The sequence below is a fragment of the Nerophis lumbriciformis genome, linkage group LG09 (genome assembly GCF_033978685.3).
Source record: "Nerophis lumbriciformis linkage group LG09, RoL_Nlum_v2.1, whole genome shotgun sequence".
NCBI classification, from domain to species: Eukaryota; Metazoa; Chordata; class Actinopteri; order Syngnathiformes; family Syngnathidae; genus Nerophis; species Nerophis lumbriciformis.
In genome coordinates, this window is record NC_084556.2 from 49137446 (window position 1) to 49162572 (window position 25127).

The window sequence follows — 25127 nt, forward strand, 5'->3', positions numbered from 1 at the left end:
GCGTTCTACATTTTTAGTAGCAGTCACAGGGAAAATAGCACCAATTATAGGAAGGTTCTCGAAACCTGCACAGGATTCACACCACAATTTATGTTGTGGTGGGACCCTCCTTGGTTGTCCAATTGCATCAAAGTAAACACCCTCAGGGTTTCTCATCAAATCAAAGGAGCCCGTTACACTCCTCCGAGTGTAACGGGCTCTGATTTTCGCACTATTGACTAGTGATGCACAAAAAATTTGGCCGCCGAAAAAAAGACAGATTTAGATCACCGGAACACCACTGCTGAAACTGGACGTTGTGATGATGTAAGCTATACGCACGGGGTTGTCTGGACTAAAGGTAGCATGTCCGTGCTGAGGACCTAATTTTAATGTATCCGAGATAAACCCGAGATATACAAAATCTAAGATGACACTGGCGGTTTTTAAGGAGTGACGCCAGGCTCTGTGCAGCTCGCTTTTTGTCGCGGATATGGCGGTACAGAAGGAAAGAGTCTCTAAACACGAGTACAGTCTCCAATAACACCAGAAATAGATGCTCGATTTGTCACTAGTCGTTTTAATAAAGAGTGACTAAAAAAATTGGAGAAATCGCTAGAAAAAAAATTCTCAACAAAGTATGTTGTACAATAAGCAGCAACAATTAAAAAAAATAGAGCAAAACGGTATTATGAAAGAAAAATACTATAATAATAATAACAGATTTTTTTTTTATGTATTGATAAATTTGGTTTGCCTTTTTAAAGAAAATATATGCACCATAGCACATATGATGACGTCATATCTTGGCAATGTAGGAGAAACCCTGTACTGTCATGTTATCAACTTACGTCGCTTCTTACGACGATGCCTCACTTCCTCCTCCGAGTCGCTCCCTCCCCCGCTGGCGCTCTTTTTCTCTGCCGCCTCCTCCTCCTCCTCCGGTTCCTCGTCTCCGTCGTCGATGAGACCACGCAAATTGCCCTGCTCGTCCTGGTCCTCCGTGTTCTCCTCTTCCTCCTCATCTGCGTGAGAAGTGACAGAATGAGCGTTCCGCGCGGCACCCGCCGCCATGGCAACACGTCGAAATCTCACCCTCGTCCTCCATGAACCGCTGTGCCTTTTTGGGCTTCAGGTCCTTCTCTTCAAACTCCTCCTCGGACTCCTCGGCCTCGCTCTCGATGAAGTCCATGGCCGCTGCTCCTGTCGACATGTGCACAACTGGACTGAGCAACGTTGCAATCGATAGGACTCTCACTAAGGCTGAAACGACGCGTCGACGTAGTCGACGTCATCGGTTACGTAAATACGTCGACGCCGTTTTTGTGCGTCGGCGCGTCGTATATTTACGTCACACTACTGTCATGGCGGAGCGCAAAGCAGACGATGCGAGCGAGGGGAAAAAAGCACGCCAAAAGTCGTCAAAAGTGTGGGAGTATTTCAATAAACGGCCTAATAATGTTGTATGCACACTGTGTCGAGCGGAAATGGCCTATCATAGGAGCACAACGGCTATGAACGAACATTTGAAAAGAAAACAACCGACAGCGTTCTTGCCATCACCATCAACTAGTCAATCGTCCGCGTGCGTATACGTTGTCATCATTACACAAAAACATGAATGTGTCATTTGTATCTGCGTTGTAAATTCATAAACTAAAGCACCGTTTCGCTCTGAGAGGCGCGTTTGGCGTGCCTGTTCAGTGTTTACAAAGACGCGCTCCTCTTTAACGCTGTGGAGAGGCGGGGCCGGCGAGCGAGCGGCGAGGTGGGGCGCGCCGGGAGCGACGCCGCAATCGTGCCCAGGTGCGCGGAAGAAAAGGGGAGCAGCAGAGAGAGAGGGAAGAGAGACTGGAAGGAGCCAGAGTGAAGCTGACGTGGAGCGAGAGAGGAGGAGAGACAGAGACAGGGGACGACGAGCGAGCGAGGAAGAGGAGCCGAAAAGCGAGGAAAGAAAGAGAAAAGAGTTGGAAGAGAAAAGACTTTGTGTAAAATTAAAAGATTGTAAACCTGACAAAGCCGTCTGGCGTTCAGTCTGTCGGTCCTGAAAGAACCCCACGGCACAAAGACGTGTCACAAACGCTAACGTTAATTAGTTGTGCAAATACCTTTTACAACATTAACAGTTACATATACTATGTACAAACGAACAATTAACTTTCACTTTAATCATACTATCATTGTTGTGTTATTAAGCAAAATAAGCAATACTTTTACTTTTGTTGAAATGTTTACACTGTACACTTTTTTTGTATTGGATGTTTAGCTTTATTTTTGCACATTTTAGCAAATAAGCAATACTTTTACTTTTGTTGAAATGTTTACAATGTTACAGAATATTTCCGTTTTGCACTTTTTTGTATTGGATGTTTATCTTTATTTTTGCACATTTTAAAGCAAAATAAGCAATACTTTTACTTTTGAAATGCTTATACTACTGCAGAATATTAAGATTTGCACTGGATGTTTACTTTTATATTTGCACATTAAAAAGCAAATAAGCTACTTTTAATTTTGTTAAATGTTAAAAGTTTTAAATGTTTACATTGTTACAGAATATTTTGTCATGTTGTTGTCAATGTTGACTGAGTGGCCATACTTTTTTTTTTGTAAATAAAAGCCGTGCCTTTTGAAAAAACTGGCCTACATTTATTTTTTCCTCTTCATTTTAAATTAAAAAACTAATCGGTAAAAGGAAAAATAATCTATAGATTAATCGAAAAAAATAATCTATAGATTAACCGATTAATCGAAAAAATAATCTAGAAAAATAATCGTTAGCTGCAGCCTTACTATAGATTAATCGAAAAAATAATCTATAGATTAACCGATTAATCGAAAAAAATAATCTATAGATTAATCGATAGAAAAATAATCGTTAGCTGCAGCCCTAACTCTCACACTATTAACTAGATCCACTCGACGTCCCCGGGGGTGCAATTGCGTCCCCACGAGGTCGCAATTGCATCCCACCAAGGTTTCTCATTGTAGCCCATTGGGTTGAGTTTTTCCTTGCCCTGATGTGGGATCTGAGCCGAGGATGTCGTCGTGGCTTGTGCAGCCCTTTGAGACACTCGTGATTTAGGGCTATATAAATAAACTCCCCCGCGACCCCAAAAGGAACAAGCGGTAGAAAATGAATGGATGATTGATTGAAGACTGGTATTGAGAAGAAACAGCAACACGTAATGCCGCAATGCGCACACACTATATATAAACAACCACCCAACACATGCACTTTGACTACTTCTTAAAATTACGTAAAACGTCTCTTTTGAATATTAATGGCAGATTCAAACACATTTTTTAAACATAAAGTAAAGCGACCACGACCTTATTTACCAATGCATTAGCTAGCTAGCGCATTAGCAGACGTACGTTAGCATGCATCCTCAGCCGCGTAAAGGCGGTTAACATTTCGAATGTTTTCGTTTCTTTATCTGAATGTTACGTTTAGTAACGAAGCAATATGAACAAAAACATGTTAGGAGAAGCAAGGGGCCTCAGAGATAAATATTGCCGTTTTTGCGCTGTTGATGCGCGGACATAGCATAGCATTTTTAGCTTAGCATTAGCTCAAACGACAACAACAAGCCATCGGACTCGTTAAAAGCTCGTTTTGTTCAAAGTACGGCCACGGTGAAGCAGCAACAAGGTGGGACTTACACGTCTCGCCGGCGGGACAATATTCCGTGAGTGTGTACAGTAATCTGGTGGTTGTGGAGGGTTTTAGGTACTTGGAAAAGATGGCCGAGCGGCGTGATGACAATTCCGGGGCGCACACTACACTTTGCAGCTATTTGATCCGCGCGACAACGCCCCCTGCTGGTTACTTTACACTAAACAAAATATGATATATATTGTATATATTCTTTGTAGAAAAAGATACAAATAAAAGGACTTCAAATTTATGTTTACGTTTAACTTTGAATTTACTTTTAAATGTATGTTTAAATACCAGACAGGACCGCAGATTCACACCGGCCTGCGTGCACTGTCTCCTCCGCGCCACGAGGGGCGCTGTGAGACTCACTTCAACCCTCAGCGCGCTGCGATGACGTAGTGCAGGGAGGCCAAATCACTGCATAATACAGCAATTATAGCTTCATCCTGGACAATATTCATGACTAATGTGTGCTTTGTTTTAAAGATGTGCTATTTGGATTCACACAGTATGAAATTTTTTTACTTTTGCAACCTCATTATACTATTGGCTAAGTTTTATATTCATAAATGCAGAGGTGGGTAGTAACGCGCTACATTTACTCCGTTACATCTACTTGAGTAACTTTTGTGATAAATTGTACTTCTAAGAGTAGTTTTAATGCAACATACTTTTACTTTTACTTGAGTATATTTATAGAGAAGGAACGCTACTTTTACTCCGCTACTTTTATCTACATTCAGCTCGCTACTCGCTACTAATTTTTATCGATCTGTTAATGCACGCTTTGTTTGTTTTGGTCTGTCAGACAGACCTTCATAGTGCCTGCCTTACTGGTGACGTTTCACTTCGTTCCACCAATCAGATGTAGTCACTGGTGACGTTGGACCAATCAAACAGAGCCAGGTGGTCACATGACCTGACTTAAACAAGTTGAAAAACTTATTGGGGTGTTACCATTTAGTGGTCAATTGTACGGAATATATACTGTACTGTGCAATCTACTAATAAAAGTTCCAATCAATCAATCAAAAGTGTGAAGGAAAAAAGATACTTCTTTATTTCAACCGTACATCCCGTCAAAAGCCTAAAGACTGACTGCACAGTTCCTGTCTTCACAATAAAAGTGCCGCTCCATCGCGCCTGCGCTTTCAAAACAAGAGTCTCCGAAAGCCAGCGCAAACAAGCTAGCAAGCTACGGAGTTTGACGCCAATATATTTCTTGTAAAGGGTATAAAAACGAATATGGAAGCTGGACAAATAAGATGCCAAAAACCCACCACTTTCATGTGGTATTAGACAGAAAGGAGGAACTTTTCTTCTCCTCCATTTGAAAACGTGGACGTTATCATCACTACTGTCTGATTACAATCAACGCAAGTCATCAGAATCAGGTAATACACCAACTTATATTCTTGTCTTCATGAAAGAACGGAATCTATATGTTAAACATGCTTGTATTATCATTAAAACACCTTTAACATGTAAACAAAAACAGCAAAATAAATACATATAAATGATATACTGTATATATCAATGTATATGTATGTATATATATACATATATATATATATATATATATATATATATATATATATATATATATATATATATATATATATATATATATATATATATGTATGTGTGGGAAAAAAAATCACAAGACTACTTCATCTCTACAGGCCTGTTTCATGAGGGGTTCCCTCAATCATCAAAAAAAAATAAAAATAATAATCTCCTGATGATTGAGGGAACCCCTCATGAAACAGGCCTGTAGAGATGAAGTAGTCTTGTGATTTTTTTCCCACACATACATATATTGCGCTCTACTACGGTATCGAGCACTATTTTTTGGATAACCTTATTAAGACATATATATATATATATATATATATACATATATATATATATATATATATATTTATATATATATATATATATATATATATATATATATATATATATATACAGTATATATCAATCAATCAATCAATCTTTATTTATATAGCCCTAAATCACAAGTGTCTCAAAGGGCTGCACAAGCCACAACGACATCCTCGGTACAAAGCCCACATACGGGCAAGGAAAAACTCACCCCAGTGGGACGTCGATGTGAATGACTATGAGAAACCTTGGAGAGGACCGCATATGTGGGTAACCCCCCCCCCTCTAGGGGAGACCGAAAGCAATGGATGTCGAGTGGGTCTGACATAATATTGTGAGAGTCCAGTCCATAGTGGATCCAACATAATAGTAAGAGTCCAGTCCATAGTGGGGCCAGCAGGACACCATCCCGAGCGGAGACGGGTCAGCAGCGCAGAGATGTTCCCAGCCGATGCACAGGCGAGCGGTCCACCCCGGGTCCCGACTCTGGACAGCCAGCACTTCATCCATGGCCACCGGACCTGTGCCCCCCCCCCCCCTCAAGGAAAAGGGGAGCAGAGGAGAAAAGAAAAGAAACGGCAGATCAACTGGTCTAACAGGGGGGCTATTTAAAGGCTAGAGTATACAAATGAGTTTTAAGATGGGACTTAAATGCTTCTACTGAGGTAGCATCTCTAATTGTTACCGGGAGGGCATTCCATAGTACTGGAGCCCGAATAGAAAACGCTCTATAGCCCGCAGACTTTTTTTGGGCTCTGGGAATCACTAATAAGCCGGAGTTCTTTGAACGCAGATTTCTTGCCGGGACATATGGTACAATGCAATCGACAAGATAGGACGGAGCTAGACCGTGTAGTATTTTATACGTAAGTAGTAAAACCTTAAAGTCACTTCTTAAGTGCACAGGAAGCCAGTGCAGGTGAGCCAGTATAGGCGTAATATGATCAAACTTTCTTGTTCTTGTCAAAAGTCTAGCAGCCGCATTTTGTACCAACTGTAATTTTTTAATGCTAGACATAGGGAGACCCGAAAATAATACGTTACAGTAGTCGAGACGAGACGTAACGAACGCATGAATAATGATCTCAGCGTCGCTAGTGGATAAAATAGAACGAATTTTAGCGATATTACGGAGATGAAAGAAGGCCGTTTTAGTAACACTCTTAATGTGTGATTCAAACGAGAGAGTTGGGTCGAAGATAATACCCAGATTCTTTACTGATTCGCCTTGTGTAATTGTTTGGTTGTCAAATGTTAAGGTGGTATTATTAAATAAATGTCGGTGTTTAGCAGGACCGATAATCAGCATTTCCGTTTTCTTGGCGTTGAGTTGCAAGAAGTTAGCGGACATCCATTGTTTAATTTAATTAAGACACGCCTCCAGCTGACTACAATCCGGCGTGTTGGTCAGCTTTAGGGGCATGTAGAGTTGGGTGTCATCAGCATAACAATGAAAGCTAACACCGTATTTGCGTATGATGTCGCCTAGCGGCAGCATGTAAATACTAAAGAGTGCAGGGCCAAGAACCGAACCCTGAGGAACTCCGCACGTTACCTTAACATAGTCCGAGGTCACATTATTATGGGAGACGCATTGCATCCTGTCAGTAAGATAAGAGTTAAACCACGACAAAGCTAAGTCTGACATACCAATACGTGTTTTGATACGCTCTAATAAAATATTATGATCGACGGTATCGAAAGCAGCGCTAAGATCAAGAAGCAGCAACATAGATGACGCATCAGAATCCATCGTTAGCAGTAGATCATTAGTCATTTTTGCGAGGGCTGTCTCCGTAGAGTGATTTGCCCTGAAACCGGATTGAAAAGGTTCACAGAGATTGTTAGACACTAAGTGTTCATTTAGCTGCTGTGCGACAATTTTTTCGAGGATTTTCGAAATAAAGGGAAGGTGGGACACCGGTCGGTAGTTTACCATGAGGTCAGGATCAAGGTTAGGTCTTTTGAGCAGAGGATGAATAACCGCTTTCTTGAATGCTAGGGGAACAGTGCCAGAGGAAAGTGATAAGTTTATAATATTTAGCACTGATGGACCTAATAATACAAAAAGCTCCTTGATAAGTTTCCCAGGAAGTGGGTCAAGTAAACATGTTGTTTGTTTTATCCCACTTACACGCTGTAATAGTTCCTCTAATGTTATTTCATCAAAAAGAGAGAGACTATTTTGTATTGCAGTATCCGTCGTAGATACAGTTGTATCTGTGTTCATAGAACCCAGTTGTAGCTGGGATGCGTTGTCTTTAATCTCCTTTCTAATGAGTTCAATTTTCTTATTAAAGAAATTCGTAAAGTCATCTGCCGAGTGGGTGGAGCTATTGGGAGGAGTCCCTTGTTGGGTTAGCGATGCTACTGTACTAAACAAAAATTTAGGGTCGTTTTTGTTGAGGCGGATGAGATTTGAGTAATATTTAGCTTTAGCTAAGGTAAGCATGCGTTTATACGATATTAAACTATCACTCCATGCTTGATGGAAAACCTCAAGCTTGGTCGCGCGCCATTTGCGTTCCAACTTTCTACATGATAATTTATGAGCTCTGGTTTCCTCTGTAAACCATGGGGTGCGCCTTTTAGGGGCCCTTTTTTGTTTTAGCGGTGCTATACTATCAATGGTTTTGCGCAGGGCATTGTCAAAGTTGTTAGTGAGGTTATCAATAGAGCCGACATAATTTGGGAATGGTGCCATTACCGAAGGCAGTAGGTCAGCAAGAGTCATCGTTGTGGCGGCATTAATGTTGCGGCTGCTATAGCAGTTATTATTATTATTAGTTTGTTGACAATGAGTCAGAACTTCGAATTTTATAAGGTAATGATCGGACATTACTTTAGTATACGGGAGTACCATAACTTTGGAGGTGGTGACACCCCTGACCAGCACTAGATCTATCGTATTGCCGTTGCGATGCGTAGGTTCATTTATTATTTGTGTAAGACCACAGCTATCAATTATAGTCTGGAGCGCCACGCACTGAGGGTCCGATGGGGTATTCATATGGATATTAAAGTCCCCCATTATGATTATATTGTCTGCGTGCGTCACTAGATCAGCAACGAACTCTGAGAATTCATTAATAAAGTCCGAGTAGGACTTATTATAAGAATAATGAATTATAAGAATAATGTACCAGTGTTGTGACTGCCCATACAAAGTGTCCTCTTCACTTGCCGCCTCTCAGACTCCGAGTAGGAGTATATATATATATATATATATATATATATATATATATATGATAAGAGTGTGTATGTTACTCATCAGTTACTCAGTACTTGAGTAGTTTTTTCACAACATACTTTTTACTTTTACTCAAGTAAATATTTGGGTGACTACTCCTTACTTTTACTTGAGTAATAAATCTCTAAAGTAACAGTACTCTTACTTGAGTACAATTTCTGGCTACTCTACCCACCTCTGCATAAATGTAAGTTTCTCAATACCCGACCTGTTTTTTGTGCCTTTAAAAAAGATTTAGAACTCTACATTAAAACACTCTCTACCTCTAACAACCAAAAAGCTGTGAAAACGATGATGCTGTGTTCCAAATTTAAGTTATTTACTGAGATTGAGTGAGTCTATGGCAGGGCTCGGCAACCCGCGGCTCTAGAGCCGCATGCAGCTCTTTAGCGCCGCCCTAGTGGCTCTCTGGAGCTTTTTAAAAAATGTATGAAAAAAGGAAAAAGATGAGAGGAAAAAAATATATTTTTTGTTTTAATATGGTTTCTGTAGGAGGACAAACATGACACAAACCTCGCTAATTGTTATAAAGCACACTGTCAGCTTCACTGATTCGAGTATTTGGCGAGCGCCGTTTTGTCCTACTAATTTTGGCGGTCCTTGAACTCACCTTAGTTTGTTTACATGTATAACTTTCTCCGACGTTCTAGGACGTGTTTTATGCCACTTCTTTTTCTGTCTCATTTTGTCCATCAAACTTTTAAGGTTGTGCGTGAATGCACAAAGGTGAGTTTTGTTGATGTTATTGACTTGTGTGGAGTGCTAATCGGACATATTTGGTCACTGCAAGCTAATCGATGCTAACATGCTATTTAGGCTAGCTATATGTACATATTGCATCATTATGCCTCATTTGTAGCTATATTTGAGCTCATTTAATTTCCTTTAAGTCCTCTTAATTCAATTTATATCTCATGACACACTATCTGTATGTAATATGGCTTTTAATTTTTTGCGGCTCCAGACAGATTTGTTTTTGTATTTGTTGCCGACCCCTGGCCTATGGCTTTGCACATTGTTTATTATATATATATATATATATATATATATATATATATATATATATATATATATATATATATATATATATATATATATATATATATATATTGCATTCTATTTTACTTACTTTGAATTTACAACCCCCTGGCGCTGTTTTGTACTGTTTTTGTACTTACTTTGATTATTATTTTCAACTGTTTGTAAATGTTGACATTTATAAATAAAGGTTTATAAAAAATAAATAAAAATAAAATAAAGATAATAATAATACAGCAATTAGCAAAATTAAATTGAATTAAAGTAAAATTAAATTAAATCAGCAAAACATTTAAATTATTTACGGAGCTTGTGTGAGCCTATGGATTTACATTTTGTTACATATATATATATATATATATATATTAGTTACTTTATTGAGTACCATGAATTGATTAACTTATTCGGGTGTCACCGTTTAGTGATCAATTGTACGGAATATGTACTGTACTGTGCAATCTACTAATAAAAGTTTCAATCAATCAGTTTACAACCCCCTGCTGTTTTTGTACTGTTTCTGTACTTGTTTTGATTATTATTATTTCTTGATTGTTTTTAAATGCTGCATATTATAAATAAAGGTTTATAAAAAAATAATAAAAAAATTAATTAATTAATTAAAAAAAATATTAATAATAATAATACAACAATTAGGGAATCCTGGCAAACTCTGTGGGATTCTGGGAGGAAAGGCAGATATTTATACAGCATTCAACAGTCTATTAAAGGGGAAGAATATAGAGGAAAGTGTAGGAGAGAGGAGGTGGTATATACTCGACTTAGGTTAGGACATACTGGACTGAGGGCAACATTATATTTATTAGGCAAAGGAAAACAGATCAATCAGATAAATGTGAGCTATGTGGGGTGGTTGAAAATGTGCAGCATGTGCTGATGGAGTGTAGGAAATACAGGTCACAGAGGAAGACACTCAGGGACAAATTGTACAGTCTAGGTCGGGGATGGAGTTTAAAGGCAATTTTAGGGAAGAGGGAAAACAATAAAAAATGTAGCAAAGCTCCAATGGGATATCTTAATATATTTTTTTATTTGTATAATTAGGTTTAAAAGTGGCGAAGAATTGAGAGAATATAGGGCTTGTAGAACCACGAATACGTCCATTCATTTGAATGGGAATTTCCTGGAAATTTGGGAAAACCGGGAATTTTGAAAAATATACTCACAGAATTGTCCGAGATCAGGGGTGTCAAACTTGTTTTGATTGAGGGCCACACCGCAGTTATGGCTGCCATTAGAGGGTCGCTTGTAACAGTAAATAATTAATGAATTCACCAATAATTTAAATATTAAAATGTTTTTTTTACAGAAAGAGTAAAAATTTTTTGTTTTTTACCACTGTTTTTCAACAGAAAAAAACTGTCAGCTTAGTTGCCAGACTTTTACTGCAAAATATTGGCAACACTAAATCATACTTGCCAACCCTCCCGAATTTTCCGGGAGATGCCCGAAATTCAGCGCCTCTCCCGAAAACCTCCCGGGACAAATATTGTCCCGAAAATCTCCCGATTTTTCAGCCGGAGCTGGAGGCTACGCCCCCTCCAGCTCCATGCGGACCTGAGTGAGGACAGCCTTTTTTCACTACGGGAGGACAACAGGGTGACAAGAACTAAATCATCCAGACTAGAGATAAATTGTATTATTATGTTTATCTTACCTAAAAATAAATATATTTATTAATTTAAAAAAAAACAACTAAATAAATGTTTACTATATTTTGCTAAAAACATCAAAATTAATTGTATTTTTATTTGTATTTTTTCTGACATTATACATTAAAATAAACATATTTGAAATAATTAATTTTAAATGATCATAATAATTCATTTAAAATGACCATATTTAATTATTAAAATAATTGCTTGTTTATCTACAACTCTAGCATTTTATTCATTACATTTTGAAGCTCTCAGAAGCCAAGTTATGTTATATTCCTTAAGATTTATTTATGCAAGTTTGAAGTATCAATTATCTAAACACAGTTTTGTTTGCATATTTTCAGGATGTAGATATATATATATATATTCTAGCTGTCAATATACTCCTCCCCTCTTAACCACGCCCCCCAACCCCCGAAATCGGAGGTCTCAAGGTTGGCAAATATGCACTAAATGGTCCCTAGTGTGTGAACGTGAGTGTGAATGTTGTCTGTCTACATCAGTGTTGGCCCTGTGATGAGGTGGCGACTTGTCCAAGGTGTACCCCCCTTCCGCCCAAATGCAGCTGAGATAGGCTCCAGCACCCCCCGCCACCCCGAAAGGGACAAGCGTTAGAAAATGGATGGATGATATGTGGTGTTTAAAAAAATATATATATTATTTTTACAACATCCATCCATCCATTTTCTACCGCTTGTCCCTTTTTTGGGGTGGCGGGGGGTGCTGGAGCCTATCTCAGCTGCATTCGGGCGGAAGGCGGTGTACACCCTGGACAAGTCGCCACCTCATCACAGGGCCAACACAGATAGACAGACAACATTCACACACTAGGGCCAATTTAGTGTTGCCAATCAACTTATCCCCAGGTGCATGTCTTTGGAGGTGGGAGGAGGCCGGAGTACCCGGAGGGAACCCACGCAGTCACAGGGAGAACATGCAAACTCCACACAGAAAGATCCCGAGCCCGGGATTGAACCCAGGACTACTCAGGACCTTTGTATTGTGAGGCACATGCACTAACCCCTGTTCCACCGTACAACATATTACTATAAATATTACTGTAAATAGAAATACAGTACCGCTTTTTAATTTAATTTTATGCAACTCAGCTGCCATTTTTTTTTTACCATAATAAAATGTGGTACCATAAAAACATCAACTGTGGATTTTACAGTAAAAAAAAAACAAACAAAAAAAAAAAACTACTGACAGCCCAGTCGACAGAATTTTAATTTTCAATTTTTCTGTAAAAAAACCTCCCTAAATTTTACAGTAAAATCTATTGGTCATTTTTATAGTGTACAATTTGATGGATAACTTGCTTCGAAATCACAAATTATTCTCCCCTCTCCCCTCAGGCAGGAGACTATACGGTCCATCTGGACCCACACCTCCCGCCACCTGAACAGTTTTTCCCCCTCGGCCATTAGGCACATGAACAATAACAAGATCTGATAGCTCAGTTACAGCTCATTTTATGATCTATTCTGTGTTAGATGTGTTTTATGTTGCACGATTTCACCAAGAAAAATCCCTAGTTTGTGAAACCGTTCTCAAACAATGGCAATAAAAAACTATTCTGATTCTGATTCTGATTCTGAAATAAGTTAAGCAGATATTTAAGTGTTTATTTATTTTATTTTTATTTATTTTTCTCTCTCCCTTTTTGTTATGTGTGGTTTTGTGTACAGACATATTTGATATGTACTGTATATACCAACATATCTGTAACATAAGTACTCACGCTGAGCATGCACACTCCAGTACAGTAGGTGGCGGTATGCACTTATAATAACGTTGGTTGCGACCCGCCATAAAAACGAAGAAGAAGAGGAAGAAGCGGAAGAAGAAGACGAAGCTCAGTGTGACGTCAGCACAGCGGTGGGAATGGATGCTTTCAACGTTGCCCTTATTTCGCGCACTTTAACCTGTTTTTTCGTGTCCCTCGCGTATTTTTCGCGGGCCTCCCTCGGCACGGAGCTGAGTTTCGTGACATGCGGCTCCGTCGTCAAACTTTTAAACGTGAAACACAACGTGAGGCTGCATTCTCATGACGTGCGCTACGGCTCCGGTGAGTTGCTCTCTTTTTCATTTTCTCGCCATTATTTATTAAAGATGAAGGAAGCCTCCGCCAAGTAACATCAGGCGTGATAAGAAAATATTTTACTTCGAGGGAGACGGTTTTTAAGTCGACTTCATTCTACGTTGCCAATCAAACATTCCTTTTGTCTTTCGTAAAGAAAGGAAATATGGCTTCAAGGAGGGACAAGCGGTAGGAAATGGATGGCTGAGATGGATGGACCAAAGTGTGTGTTTTAGAAATGTTGAGCCGACATTTTACCTTTTAAGGCTCTGCAAAAAAGACATTCACAATAACATGTAATATATACATTATGTTAGTATATATGTCATGTAGTAACATTCATAATAACATGTAATATATACATGATGTAAGTATATATGTCATGTAGTAACATTCATAATAACATGTAATATATAAATGTTAGTATATATGTCATGTAGTAACATTCATAATAACATGTAATATATACATCATGTCATGTAGTAACATTCATAATATGTACTATATACATGATGTAAGTATATATGTCATGTAGTAACATTCATAATAACATGTAATATATACATCATGTCATGTAATAACATTCATAATAACATGTAATATATACATGATGTAAGTATATATGTCATGTAGTAACATTCATAATAACATGTAATATATACATGATGTTAGTATATATGTCATGTAGTAACATTCATAATAACATGTAATATATACATCATGTCATGTAGTAACATTCATAATAACATGTACTATATACATGATGTTAGTATATATGTCATGTAGTAACATTCATAATAACATGTAATATATACATCATGTCATGTAGTAACATTCATAATAACATGTACTATATACATGATGTAAGTATATATGTCATGTAGTAACATTTTATAATAACATGTAATATATACATGATGTAAGTATATATGTCATGTAGTAACATTCATAATAACATGTAATATATACATCATGTCATGTAATAACATTCATAATAACATGTAATATATACATGATGTAAGTATATATGTCATGTAGTAACATTCATAATAACATGTAATATATACATGATGTAAGTATATATGTCATGTAGTAACATTCATAATAACATGTAATATATACATCATGTCATGTAGTAACATTCATAATAACATGTACTATATACATGCTGTAAGTATATATGTCATGTAGTAACATTCATAATAACATGTAATATATACATGATGTAAGTATACATGTCATGTAGTAACATTCATAATAACATGTAATATATACATAATATAAGTATATATGTCATGTAGTAACATTCATAATAACATATAATATATACATCATGCAAGTATATATGTCATGTAGTAACATTCATAATAACATGTAATATATACATGATGTAAGTATATATGTCATGTAGTAAAAGGCACATTTCATTCATTGTCCTCGCCAAGAGGTGCGACCGAGCGTCTTTTTGTGTCGTTCTCGCCATTTCCGGGGTCTAAATCGGCTGTCAAAGTGTACCAACTTGTCGGAATACGTCCTCATCCTTCTTCTATCCAGGCAAGGGGGCGTGATTTATCATTGTTATCCCATTGGGTTGAGTTTTTTCTTTCCCTGATGTGGCATCTGAGTCGAGGATGTCGTTGTGGCTTGTGCAGCCCTTTGAGACACTCGTGATTAGAGATGTCCGATAATGGCATTTTTGCCGATATCCGATATTCCGATATTGTCCAACTCTTAATTACTGATTCCGATACCTACCGATATATACAGTCGTGGAATTAACACATTATTATGCCTAATTTTGTTGTGATGCCCCGCTGGATGCATTAAACAATGTAACAAGGTTTTCCAAAATAAATCAACTCAAGTTATGGGAAAAAAATGCCAACATGGCACTGCCATATTTATTATTGAAGTCACAAAGTGCATTATTTTTTTTAACATGCCTCAAAACAGCAGCTTGGAATTTGGGACATGCTCTCCCTGAGGCATGAGTTTGAGGTGGGCGGGGTTTTGTATATGTGGCGTCCCGGAAGAGTTAGTACTGCAAGGGGTTCTGGGTATTTGTTCTGTTGTGTTACAGTGCGGATGTTCTCCCGAAATGTGTTTGTCATTCTTGTTTGGTGTGGGTTCACAGTGTGGCACATATTTGTAACAGTGTTAAGGTTGTTTATACGGCCACCCTCAGTGTGACCTGTATGGCTGTTGTGTGTGTGAAAAGCCGTAGATATTATGTGATTGGGCCGGCACGCAAAGGCAGTGCCTTTAAGGTTTATTGGCACTCTGTACTTCTCCCTAAGTCCGTGTACACAGCGGCGTTTGTTTTAAAAAGTCATACATTTTACTTTTTGAAACAGATACCGATCATTTCAGATATCACATTTTAACGCATTTATCGGCCGATTATATCGGCAGTCCGATATTATCGGACATCTCTAATTGATATATATTGTAAGAATATTAATAACAGAAAGAAACAACCCTTGTGTGTGAATGAGTGGGGGAGGGAGGTTTTTTGGGTTGGTGCACTAATTGTAAGTGTATCCTGTGTTTTTTATGTTGATATAATAATAATAAAAACAAAACAGCTCACCGGTCGATCGTGTCGAAATAACACACCAGCTCTTGGTCGCTATAAATAGTTCATAACAACAATATCATGAATACTTGGTTAATGTTCAAAATCTACAATTTGACTCCCTCGAATGGCCTTGACGCTGTGAACAACAGGAACAGGCTTTTCTGGAAACACCCCCGAGGACACAATGATGGACGCTTTTGACCTCCCTCCCTCCCTCAACGACACCTGGACTCGAACTTTTGCTTGCATGCAGGACGTCCCCAGCCTATTGTCGGAGGCAGATATTTACATATATCCGTATTTAAGTGTTACTTCTTTAATTTCATAATCATATTACATAACAGCTAGTGTTTTTCTTCCAATTGTGGTCTTTTGGTTGTCTGCAAATACTGTGTGCTAACCTTGACTGTGGAATGTAAGGAAGAGAGATACTCCTTCTTTTATCTCTTATGTCCAGGTGCGGAGGACAATGGCCATGTGTTTGGGCTGGAAAGACAAGACAGCGAGGGTGGGAGGGAGAGAGACTTTATAGAATAGAAGGTTTCCATTTTTTAGGGCAGACCATCTTAGCTGCGCGATTGAATGTTCTATGCTGGACTGGTCTCATTATATTTACAAAGTTTTGCAAATATATTACAAAATACCTATTCTGTCTCTGGTGGTTCTTTTACTCAGCTTTAAGTGTCGTAAAGAGCTTGGGAGCGACGACCAGAAACTTGAATTGCCTGGGAGGAACAACTGGTCCAACGCAACACTATGAACATTACATCATCACACCCAAGACAATGGGCACATACACACACACCCAACTCCCCCACCCCACGCCTTCACCACCGCTTGTTTCCCCTCGGGGTGATGGACGGCTGGCAGCGCTTCATAGCAGCAGTCGACCTCCAGGGGCCCCAACTCCCCGTCCCTCTGTTGCGAGTTGTCGTGATTAAATGTAACGTGTTTATGTGTGCTTGGCATGGAGGTTTTTTCCCACGCCAGACTAGGCCCCCTTAGGAGCCCAGTCTAGATTGTATTTTTTTACTCATCTTCTTCCCCAGCGTTTGACCTTTTTCTTATCTTTCTTATCTTTAACCCATCAGCCTTCCTGTTCTGTAACCCTGTACACTGTTTGTTTGTCTAATCTTGAACGGGTTTGTGCTGAAAACATAGTTTCGTTGTACTTGTGCAATGACAATAAAGTCCTATCCTATCCTATCCTAAGTCACGGAATGTAAATGGAGTATTATTGGCTGTTTTCAGGTGTTTTCTTATTGGATTTTATGGGCCCATTGGCCATACTTGCCAACCCTCCCGGATTTTCCGGGAGACTCCCGAAATTCAGCGCCTCTCCCGAAAACCTCCCGGGACAAATTTTCTCCCGAAAATCTCCCGAAATTCAGGCGGAGCTGGAGGCCACACCCCCTCCAGCTCCATGCGGACCTGAGTCCGCTTTCCCACGATATAAACAGTGTGCCTGCCCAAACACACTATAACTGTAGAATGATCGAGGGCGAGTTCTTGGTTTATTATGTGGGTTTATTGTTAGGCAGTTATCATTAACGTCCTCCCAGCGCGGTAACAACACACAACAACAGCAGTCATGTTTTTGTCTACCGTAAAGCAGTTCGTCTGCCGTAAACAGCAATGTTGTGACACTCTTAAACAGGACAATACTGCCATCTATAACATCAATAACATATACGGCTTTTAGAGAGTGCAGTACACAACTGCGCACACAACAAGGAGACGAAGCAGAAGAACGAGGTAGATACAGCCATGGCGACTCCGACGACGAGTAAGATGAAGAAATACGCTTTGTTGCACCTTTCCTGCCTGAGTCCAGCGAATAGTTGCAAATCTTGCTTTATTGATTGCTTGCACACAGCCAATCCAACACAAAACAAACTAGTCCCCGCCCGCACTCACGCTACCGCTCCCTCTCTTCTCTCGCCCACACACTCACTGACGTCACTCACCTCACATGCTCACCTATTAAAGGGCCACACACACACATACGCTACTCTCATAACAGCTTGTAAGTTCCAAGCCGCAGCTGCGATTGGACCCGGATAGCCTCCGGGAAGAAGTAGTGGACTACCAAGTGCTTGGCACTGAAGATCTTCCTCAGGAAGCAAAGATTGACCGGTTTTGGGCCATGCTAGAGAGAGATGGAAGATTCCAGACTCTAATGCATTTGATGAAAGCACTTTTGTGCGTGCCACACATCAATGCATCATCAGAGAGGGTGTTCAGCATGGTTAGAAAAATAGTGACAGAGAATAGAACAAGGATGGACAATTCAACCCTTAACTCAACAATGAGTAGATGAGTGTTATGTGTGTGTATATGTGTAAATAAATGAACACTGAAATTCAAGTATTTCTTTTATTTATGCATACATATATATATATATATATATATAATAAAATAAATAAATATAATATATTTATATTTTATATAAAGTAAATATACTCCTCCCCTCTTAACCACGCCCGCCCCAACCACGCACCCTGCCCCACCCCCGACCACGCCCACCCCACCCCCTCCCCCCACCTCCCGAAATCGGAGGTCTCAAGGTTGGCAAGTATGCCATTGGCGCCGCTGTAAGCGGACTTTTATTTACGTTTATTTACGAGTTAGAATGCGAAAAAGAAATCCATCCGTCATGTCTTTCATAATGATTGTGAAACAGAGGCAAAACAATGCGGTTCCCCTTTAAATATAGATATTTCAATATTTCAAGGGGCTGGAAGATCATAGGACTTACCAAGTGTCATTTGTGTGTGTGGCACAGGAAGTGGACAGCAGTCGGTGACTGGTGTCACCGGCGTGGAGGACGCTAACAGCTACTGGAGCGTGCGCGGGACCCGCGAGGCGGCGTGCCGACGAGGCGACGCGGTCAAGTGCGGTCAGACCATCCGACTGACGCACGTCAACACGGGCCGGAACCTGCACAGTCACCACTTCAGCTCGCCGCTCTCCTCCAACCAGGTGGGTTTTCCTCCGCCTCGTCGGTTCGCGCCTCGTCCTTTTGGACCGTTCTTTCAATCTAAGGCTGTCTAAGTCAGGGGTCGGCAACCCAAAATGTTGAAAGAGCCATATTGGACCAAAAATACACAAAAAAATCTGTCTGGAGCCGCAAAAAATTAAAAGCCATATTACATACAGATAGTGTGTCATGAGATATAAATTGAATTAAGAGGACTTAAAGGAAACTAAATGACCTCAAATATAGCTACAAATGAGGCATTATGATGCAATATGTACATATAGGTAGCCTAAATAGCATGTTAGCATCGATTAGCTTGCAGTCATGCAGTGACCAAATATGTCTGATTAGCACTCCACACAAGTCAATAACATCAACAAAACTCACCTTTCATGCACAACCTTAAAAGTTTGGTGGACAAAATGAGACAGAAAAAGAAGTGGCATAAAACACGTCCTAGAAAGTTATACATGTAAACAAACTACGGTGAGTTCAAGGACCGCCAAAATTAGTAGGACAAAACGGCGCTCGCCAAATACTCGAATCAGTGAAGCATGTTTAATATAAACAGTGTGCTTTATAACAATTAGGGAGGTTTGTGTCATGTTTGTCCTCCTACAGAAACCATATTAAAACAAAAAATAGATTGTTTTCCCCTCATCTTTTTCCATTTTTCATACATTTCTGAAAAAGCTCCAGACAGCCACTAGGGCGGCGCTAAAGAGCCGCGGGTTGCCGACCCCTGGTCTAAATTAACGAGAGGTGTATAGAATTGAAATTTACGGTATTTTCCGGACCATAGGGCGCACCGGATTACAAGGCGCACTGCCGATGAATGGTCTATTTTTGAATTTTTTTTCATAAGGTGCACCGGATTATAGGGCGCATTAAAGGGGAACATTATCACAATTTCAGAAGGGTTAAAACCATTAAAAATCAGTTCATTATTTTATTTTTCAAAGTTTTTTTTCAAAATTTTACCCATCACGCAATATCCCTAAAAAAAGCTTCAAAGTGCCTGATTTTAACCATCGTTATATACACCCGTCCATTTTTCTGTGACTTCACACAGTGATGCCAATATCAATCAATCAATCAATCAATGTTTATTTATGTAGCCCTAAATCACAAGTGTCTCAAAGGGCTGCACAAGCCACAACGACATCCTCGGTACAAAGCCCACATAAGGGCAAGGAAAAACTCACCCCAGTGGGATGTCGATGTGAATGACTATGAGAAACCTTGGAGAGGACCGCATATGTGGGTAACCCCCCCCCCCTAGGGGAGACCGAATGCAATGGATGTCGAGTGGGTCTAACATAATATTGTACAAATACAAACAAACATGGCGGATAGAACAGCAAGATATAGCGACATTAGCTCGGATTCAGACTCGGATTTCAGCGGCTTAAGCGATTCAACAGATTACGCATGTATTGAAACGGATGGTTGTAGTGTGGAGGCAGGTAGCGAAAACGAAATTGAAGAAGAAACTGAAGCTATTGAGCCATATCGGTTTGAACCGTATGCAAGCGAAACCGACGAAAACGACACGACAGCCAGCGACACGGGAGAAAGCGAGGACGAATTCTGCGATCGCCTTCTAACCAACGATTGGTATGTGTTTGTTTGGCATTAAAGGAAACTAACAACTATGAACTAGGTTTACAGCATATGAAATACATTTGGCAACAACATGCACTTTGAGAGTGCAGACAGCCCATTTCAGGCGCGCTAAGAACATATATTTTTCCACGATTTCAGCACTCAGGTTAACCATACCTAAATAGACACAAAATACTGCATTACACAAGACTACCCGAATGTACTCGAATGATTGAAAAAAATAAATGTTTTTAAGCTAAATTATTGGTAAACACAGTTTATGTATAATAATTTACGTAAAACCGCGAGTAATGAATAAAGTTTTCATCAATTAATATATTCTGTAGACATACCCTCATCCACTCTCTTTTCCTGAAAGCTGATCTGTCGTGGAACTAACACATTATTATGCCTAATTTGGACAACCAGGTATGGTGAAGATAAGGTCCTTTAAAAAAATATTAATAAAATAAGATAAATAAATTAAAAACATTTTCTTGAATAAAAAAGAAAGTAAAACAATATAAAAACAGTTACATAGAAACTAGTAATGAATGAAAATGAGTAAAATTAACTGTTAAAGGTTAGTACTATTAGTGGACCAGCAGCACGCACAATCATGTGTGCTTACGGACTGTATCCCTTGCAGACTGTATTGATATATATTGATATATAATGTAGGAACCAGAATATTAATAACAGAAAGAAACAACCCTTTTGTGTGAATGAGTGTGAATGAGTGTAAATGGGAGAGGGAGGTTTTTTGGGTTGGTGCACTAATTGTAAGTGTATCTTGTGTTTTTTTTATGTTGATTTAAAAAAACAACAAAAAAAACCCGATACCGATAAGAAAAAACCCGATAACAATAATTTCCAATATTACATTTTAAAGCATTTATCGGCCGATAATATCGGTAGGCTGATATTATTGGACATCTCTAATTTGTTCAATTAGTTTACAATAGAGAGTCTTCTGGTATATTTAGTTAGTTGAACCATTTTGTTTTCCAATGTAAAAGAGCAGTGAACGAATGAATATACTTACAATTCATTCTGGCCCTCTGATTTTTCTTTGTCTTGTTTGTCCATATGGATGTGAAATGGTCTTAAATTATTTTCAATATGGTCTTAAAAAGTCTTAAATGTGACTTGTTGAAACCTGCAGAGACCCTGTAGTGCAGGGGTGCTCACACTTTTTCTGCAGGCGAGCTACTTTTCAATTGATCAAGTCGTGGGGATCTACCTCATTCATATATATAATGTATATTTACTTATTTATGAAATATATGTTTTTGTTAACAAGTTAAAGGTATTTAATGATAATGCAAGCATGTTTAACACATATAGTTAATAAATTAAAGGTGTTTAATGATAATACAAGTATGTTTAATACATATAGTTAATATTGTTAACAAGTTAAAGGTGTTTAAAGATAATACAAGCATGTTTAACACATATAGTTAATATTATTAACAAGTTAAAGGTGTTTAATGATAATACAAGCATGTTTAACACATAGTTAATATTGTTAATGAATTAAAGGTGTTTAATGATAATACAAGAATGTTTAATACATATAGTTAATATTGTTAACAACTTAAAGGTGTTTAAAGATAATACAAGCATGTTTAACACATATAGTTAATATTGTTAACAAGTTAAAGGTGTTTAATGATAATACAAGCATGTTTAACACATATAGATTCCTTTCTTTCATGAAGACAAGAATATAAGTTGGTGTATTACCTGATTCTGATGACTTGCATTGATTGGAATCAGACAGTGGTGCTGATAACGTCCACATTTTCGAATGGAGTAGAAAAAAAGTCCTCCTTTCTGTCCAATACCACATGAAAGTGGTTGGTTTTTGGCATCTTATTTGTCCAGCTTCCGTACTCCTTTGTATACACTTGACAAGAAATACATTGTCGGCAAACTCCGTAGCTTGCTAGCTTGTGCACGCCAGCTTTCTGAGACTCTTATTTTGTTAGCGCAACTGTGCAGTCGGTCTTTGGAGTTTTTACGACAGGTACGGCGCCAGAGTCTGTTGAAATAAAGTGTTTCTCGCCTTCCAGTCGGTAATTTTAATGAGCTGGCAGCAGCCAGCGTCATCTCAGAAGACCCTCGGGTGCCGTGAATGTCAATCAAGTGACGAAAGTGACGTCATAGTGAAGATTTATGATCGCTCATTTTTAGGACTATTTTTTTAATGCCTGGCTGGTGATCGACTGACACACCCTCCGCGATCGACCGGTAGCTCGCGATCGACGTAATGAGCACCCCTGCTGTAGTGCTTTCTGAGGCGTTCTATTTTGCTCAGTGTTCCTCTAATGGTGGCGGTGCCTCCGTCCGCAGGAGGTGAGCGCGTTCGGCGAGGAGGGCGAAGGCGACCACCTGGACGAATGGAGCGTGGAGTGCGGCGGGTCGGTGTGGAAGCGGCAGGAGGCGGTCCGCTTCCGCCACAAGTCCACCGATGCGCTGCTGTCGGTGACGGGGGAGCAGTACGGCCGGCCCATCCACGGCCAGAGGGAAGTGCACGCCATGCCCGGCAGCACGCCGCACAGCTTGTGGATGGCCATGGAGGGCGTCTTCATCAAGCCCACCGAGGCCATGGCGGGCCAGGACCACCACTACCAGCACACCGAGTTCTGAATGCCCCTTTCTTCTCCCCCCGCGTCGTCTTGGGAGGAGGTTTGTCCACTCACTTCCTGTTTCCTCTCAAACATCACACATGCGGACTTTCTCTCACCGCACGACTACTTCCTGCTGAAGGAGACACGCGCTCTTTGTAGTAAACACAGGAATATTTATACAACAACAACAAGCATTTGTCAATTTCTATTCTATTGACTGAATCATGGTGTCCAAAGTGCGGCCCACAGCTGATTTTTTTTTTTTTTAAGGGACAGTCGCACATTTTAAAAATACTATTCCCAAAAAAAAATGAATACAAATTGGAAAAAAGAGCCTATGTGTTTAAGGTAGCAGGAAAAAAATAAATGTTGTCGTTAAAACACGGGTTGTATTTTTTTTATAAACTCAATACCATACAGTTAAATAACCCATGTAATTTTTTTTTTTTAATCTAGCTTGTGCACATATTTATTTGCGGCTGGCTTCCTCATAGGGTTTCAAAACCCTAGTTTTAGGTGGCTGATAAGGTTTGATGTGTGGAAGCGCGATGTTTTTTTTTTTACATTTGTTTGTTGTTTTTTCCGACACATAATTGAAACAAATTGTCAAACATACGTCAAATGTGCTGTTTTTCCCCCAACAAGTAAAATAATAATTACAATTAAATGGTTTTCAGACACTGGTATAGCTCGGTTGATAGAGTGGCCGTGCCAGCAACTTTGAAGGTTCCAGGTTTGATCCCCGCTTCTGCCATCCTCGTCACTGCCGTTGTGTCCTTGGGCAAGACACTTTACCCACCTGCTCCCAGTGCCACCCACACTGGTTTAAATGTAACGTAGATATTGGGTTTCACTATGTAAAAGCGATTTGAGTCACTAGAGAAAAGCGCTATATAAATATAATTCACCACCTCACCTCACACCATAATTGAAACAAGTTGTCAAACATACGTCAAAAGCGCTGTTTTTCCCCCAACAAGTAAAATAATTAAAATAAAGTAAAATGATTTTCAGACACATAATTGAAACATGTTGTCAAACATACGTCAAATGTGCTGTTTTCCCCTCAACAAGTAAAATAATAATTAAAATAATAATAAATAAAATGGTTTTCGGACACGTAATTGAAACAAGTTGTCAAACATATTTCAAATGTGCTGTTTTCACCCCCAACAAGTAAAATAATGATTAAAATAATAAAGTAAAATGGTTTTCGCACACTTAATTGAAACAAGTTGTCAAACATACGTCAAATGTGCTGTTTTTCCCCCAACAAGTAAAATAATAATCAAAATATTAAAGAAAATAATAATCAAAATAATAAAGTAAAATGGTTTTAGTTCAAATGTGCTGTTTTTCCCCCAACAAGTAAAATAACAATAATTAAATAAAATGGTTTTCAGACTCATAACTGAAACAAGTTGTCAAACATACGTCAAATGTGCTGTTTTTCCCCCAACAAGTAAAATAATAATTAAAATAATAATAAATAAAATGGTTTTCGGACACTTAATTGAAACTAGTTGTCAAACATACGTCAAATGTGCTGTTTTTTTCCCCAACAAGTAAAATAATAATCAAAATATTAAAGAAAATAATAATCAAAATAATAAAGTAAAATGGTTTTAGTTCACATAATTGAAACAAGTTGTCAAACATACGTCAAATGTGCTGTTTTTCCCCCAACAAGTAAAATAATAATTAAAATAATAATAAATAAAATGGTTTTCGGACACTTAATTGAAACAAGTTGTCAA

At 38.9% G+C, this 25127-nt stretch overlaps 2 protein-coding genes across 3 annotated transcripts in view; one reads left to right on the plus strand and one right to left on the minus strand.

Annotated features, from left to right (window-relative positions):
- supt6h (SPT6 homolog, histone chaperone and transcription elongation factor) overlaps positions 1-3786 on the minus strand; it is a 68676-nt gene extending 64890 nt beyond the window's left edge. Inside the window, exons 1-3 of one of the 2 annotated variants that reach the window (XM_061962984.1) lie at positions 3646-3786; positions 1075-1176; positions 831-1004 (exon numbers count right to left, since the gene is read on the minus strand). In XM_061962984.1, the coding sequence (XP_061818968.1) occupies positions 831-1004; positions 1075-1171 (271 nt within the window). In that variant the 5' untranslated portion in view covers positions 1172-1176; positions 3646-3786. Of the gene's footprint in view, positions 1-830; positions 1005-1074; positions 1183-3645 lie in introns of both variants that reach the window. The other variant, XM_061962983.1, reaches the window with a different exon arrangement.
- Positions 3787-13327: 9541 nt separating this feature from the next.
- On the plus strand, positions 13328-23753 carry sdf2 (stromal cell-derived factor 2). The gene is made up of 3 exons (XM_061961676.2): positions 13328-13562; positions 18938-19134; positions 23093-23753. Exons 1-3 carry the CDS (start codon positions 13379-13381, stop codon positions 23387-23389), a joined length of 678 nt encoding a protein of 225 aa, XP_061817660.1. The 5' UTR covers positions 13328-13378; the 3' UTR covers positions 23390-23753.
- The last annotated feature ends 1374 nt before the right edge of the window (positions 23754-25127 follow it).

Coding starts and splice junctions, on each gene's coding strand:
- sdf2 (XM_061961676.2), top strand. CDS start 13,379: ATGGATGCTTTCAACGTTGCCCTTATTTCGCGCACTTTAACCTGTTTT. Junction 13,563..18,937: donor TGACGTGCGCTACGGCTCCG/GTGAGTTGCTCT, acceptor TGTGTGGCACAG/GAAGTGGACAGCAGTCGGTG. Junction 19,135..23,092: donor CGCCGCTCTCCTCCAACCAG/GTGGGTTTTCCT, acceptor CTCCGTCCGCAG/GAGGTGAGCGCGTTCGGCGA.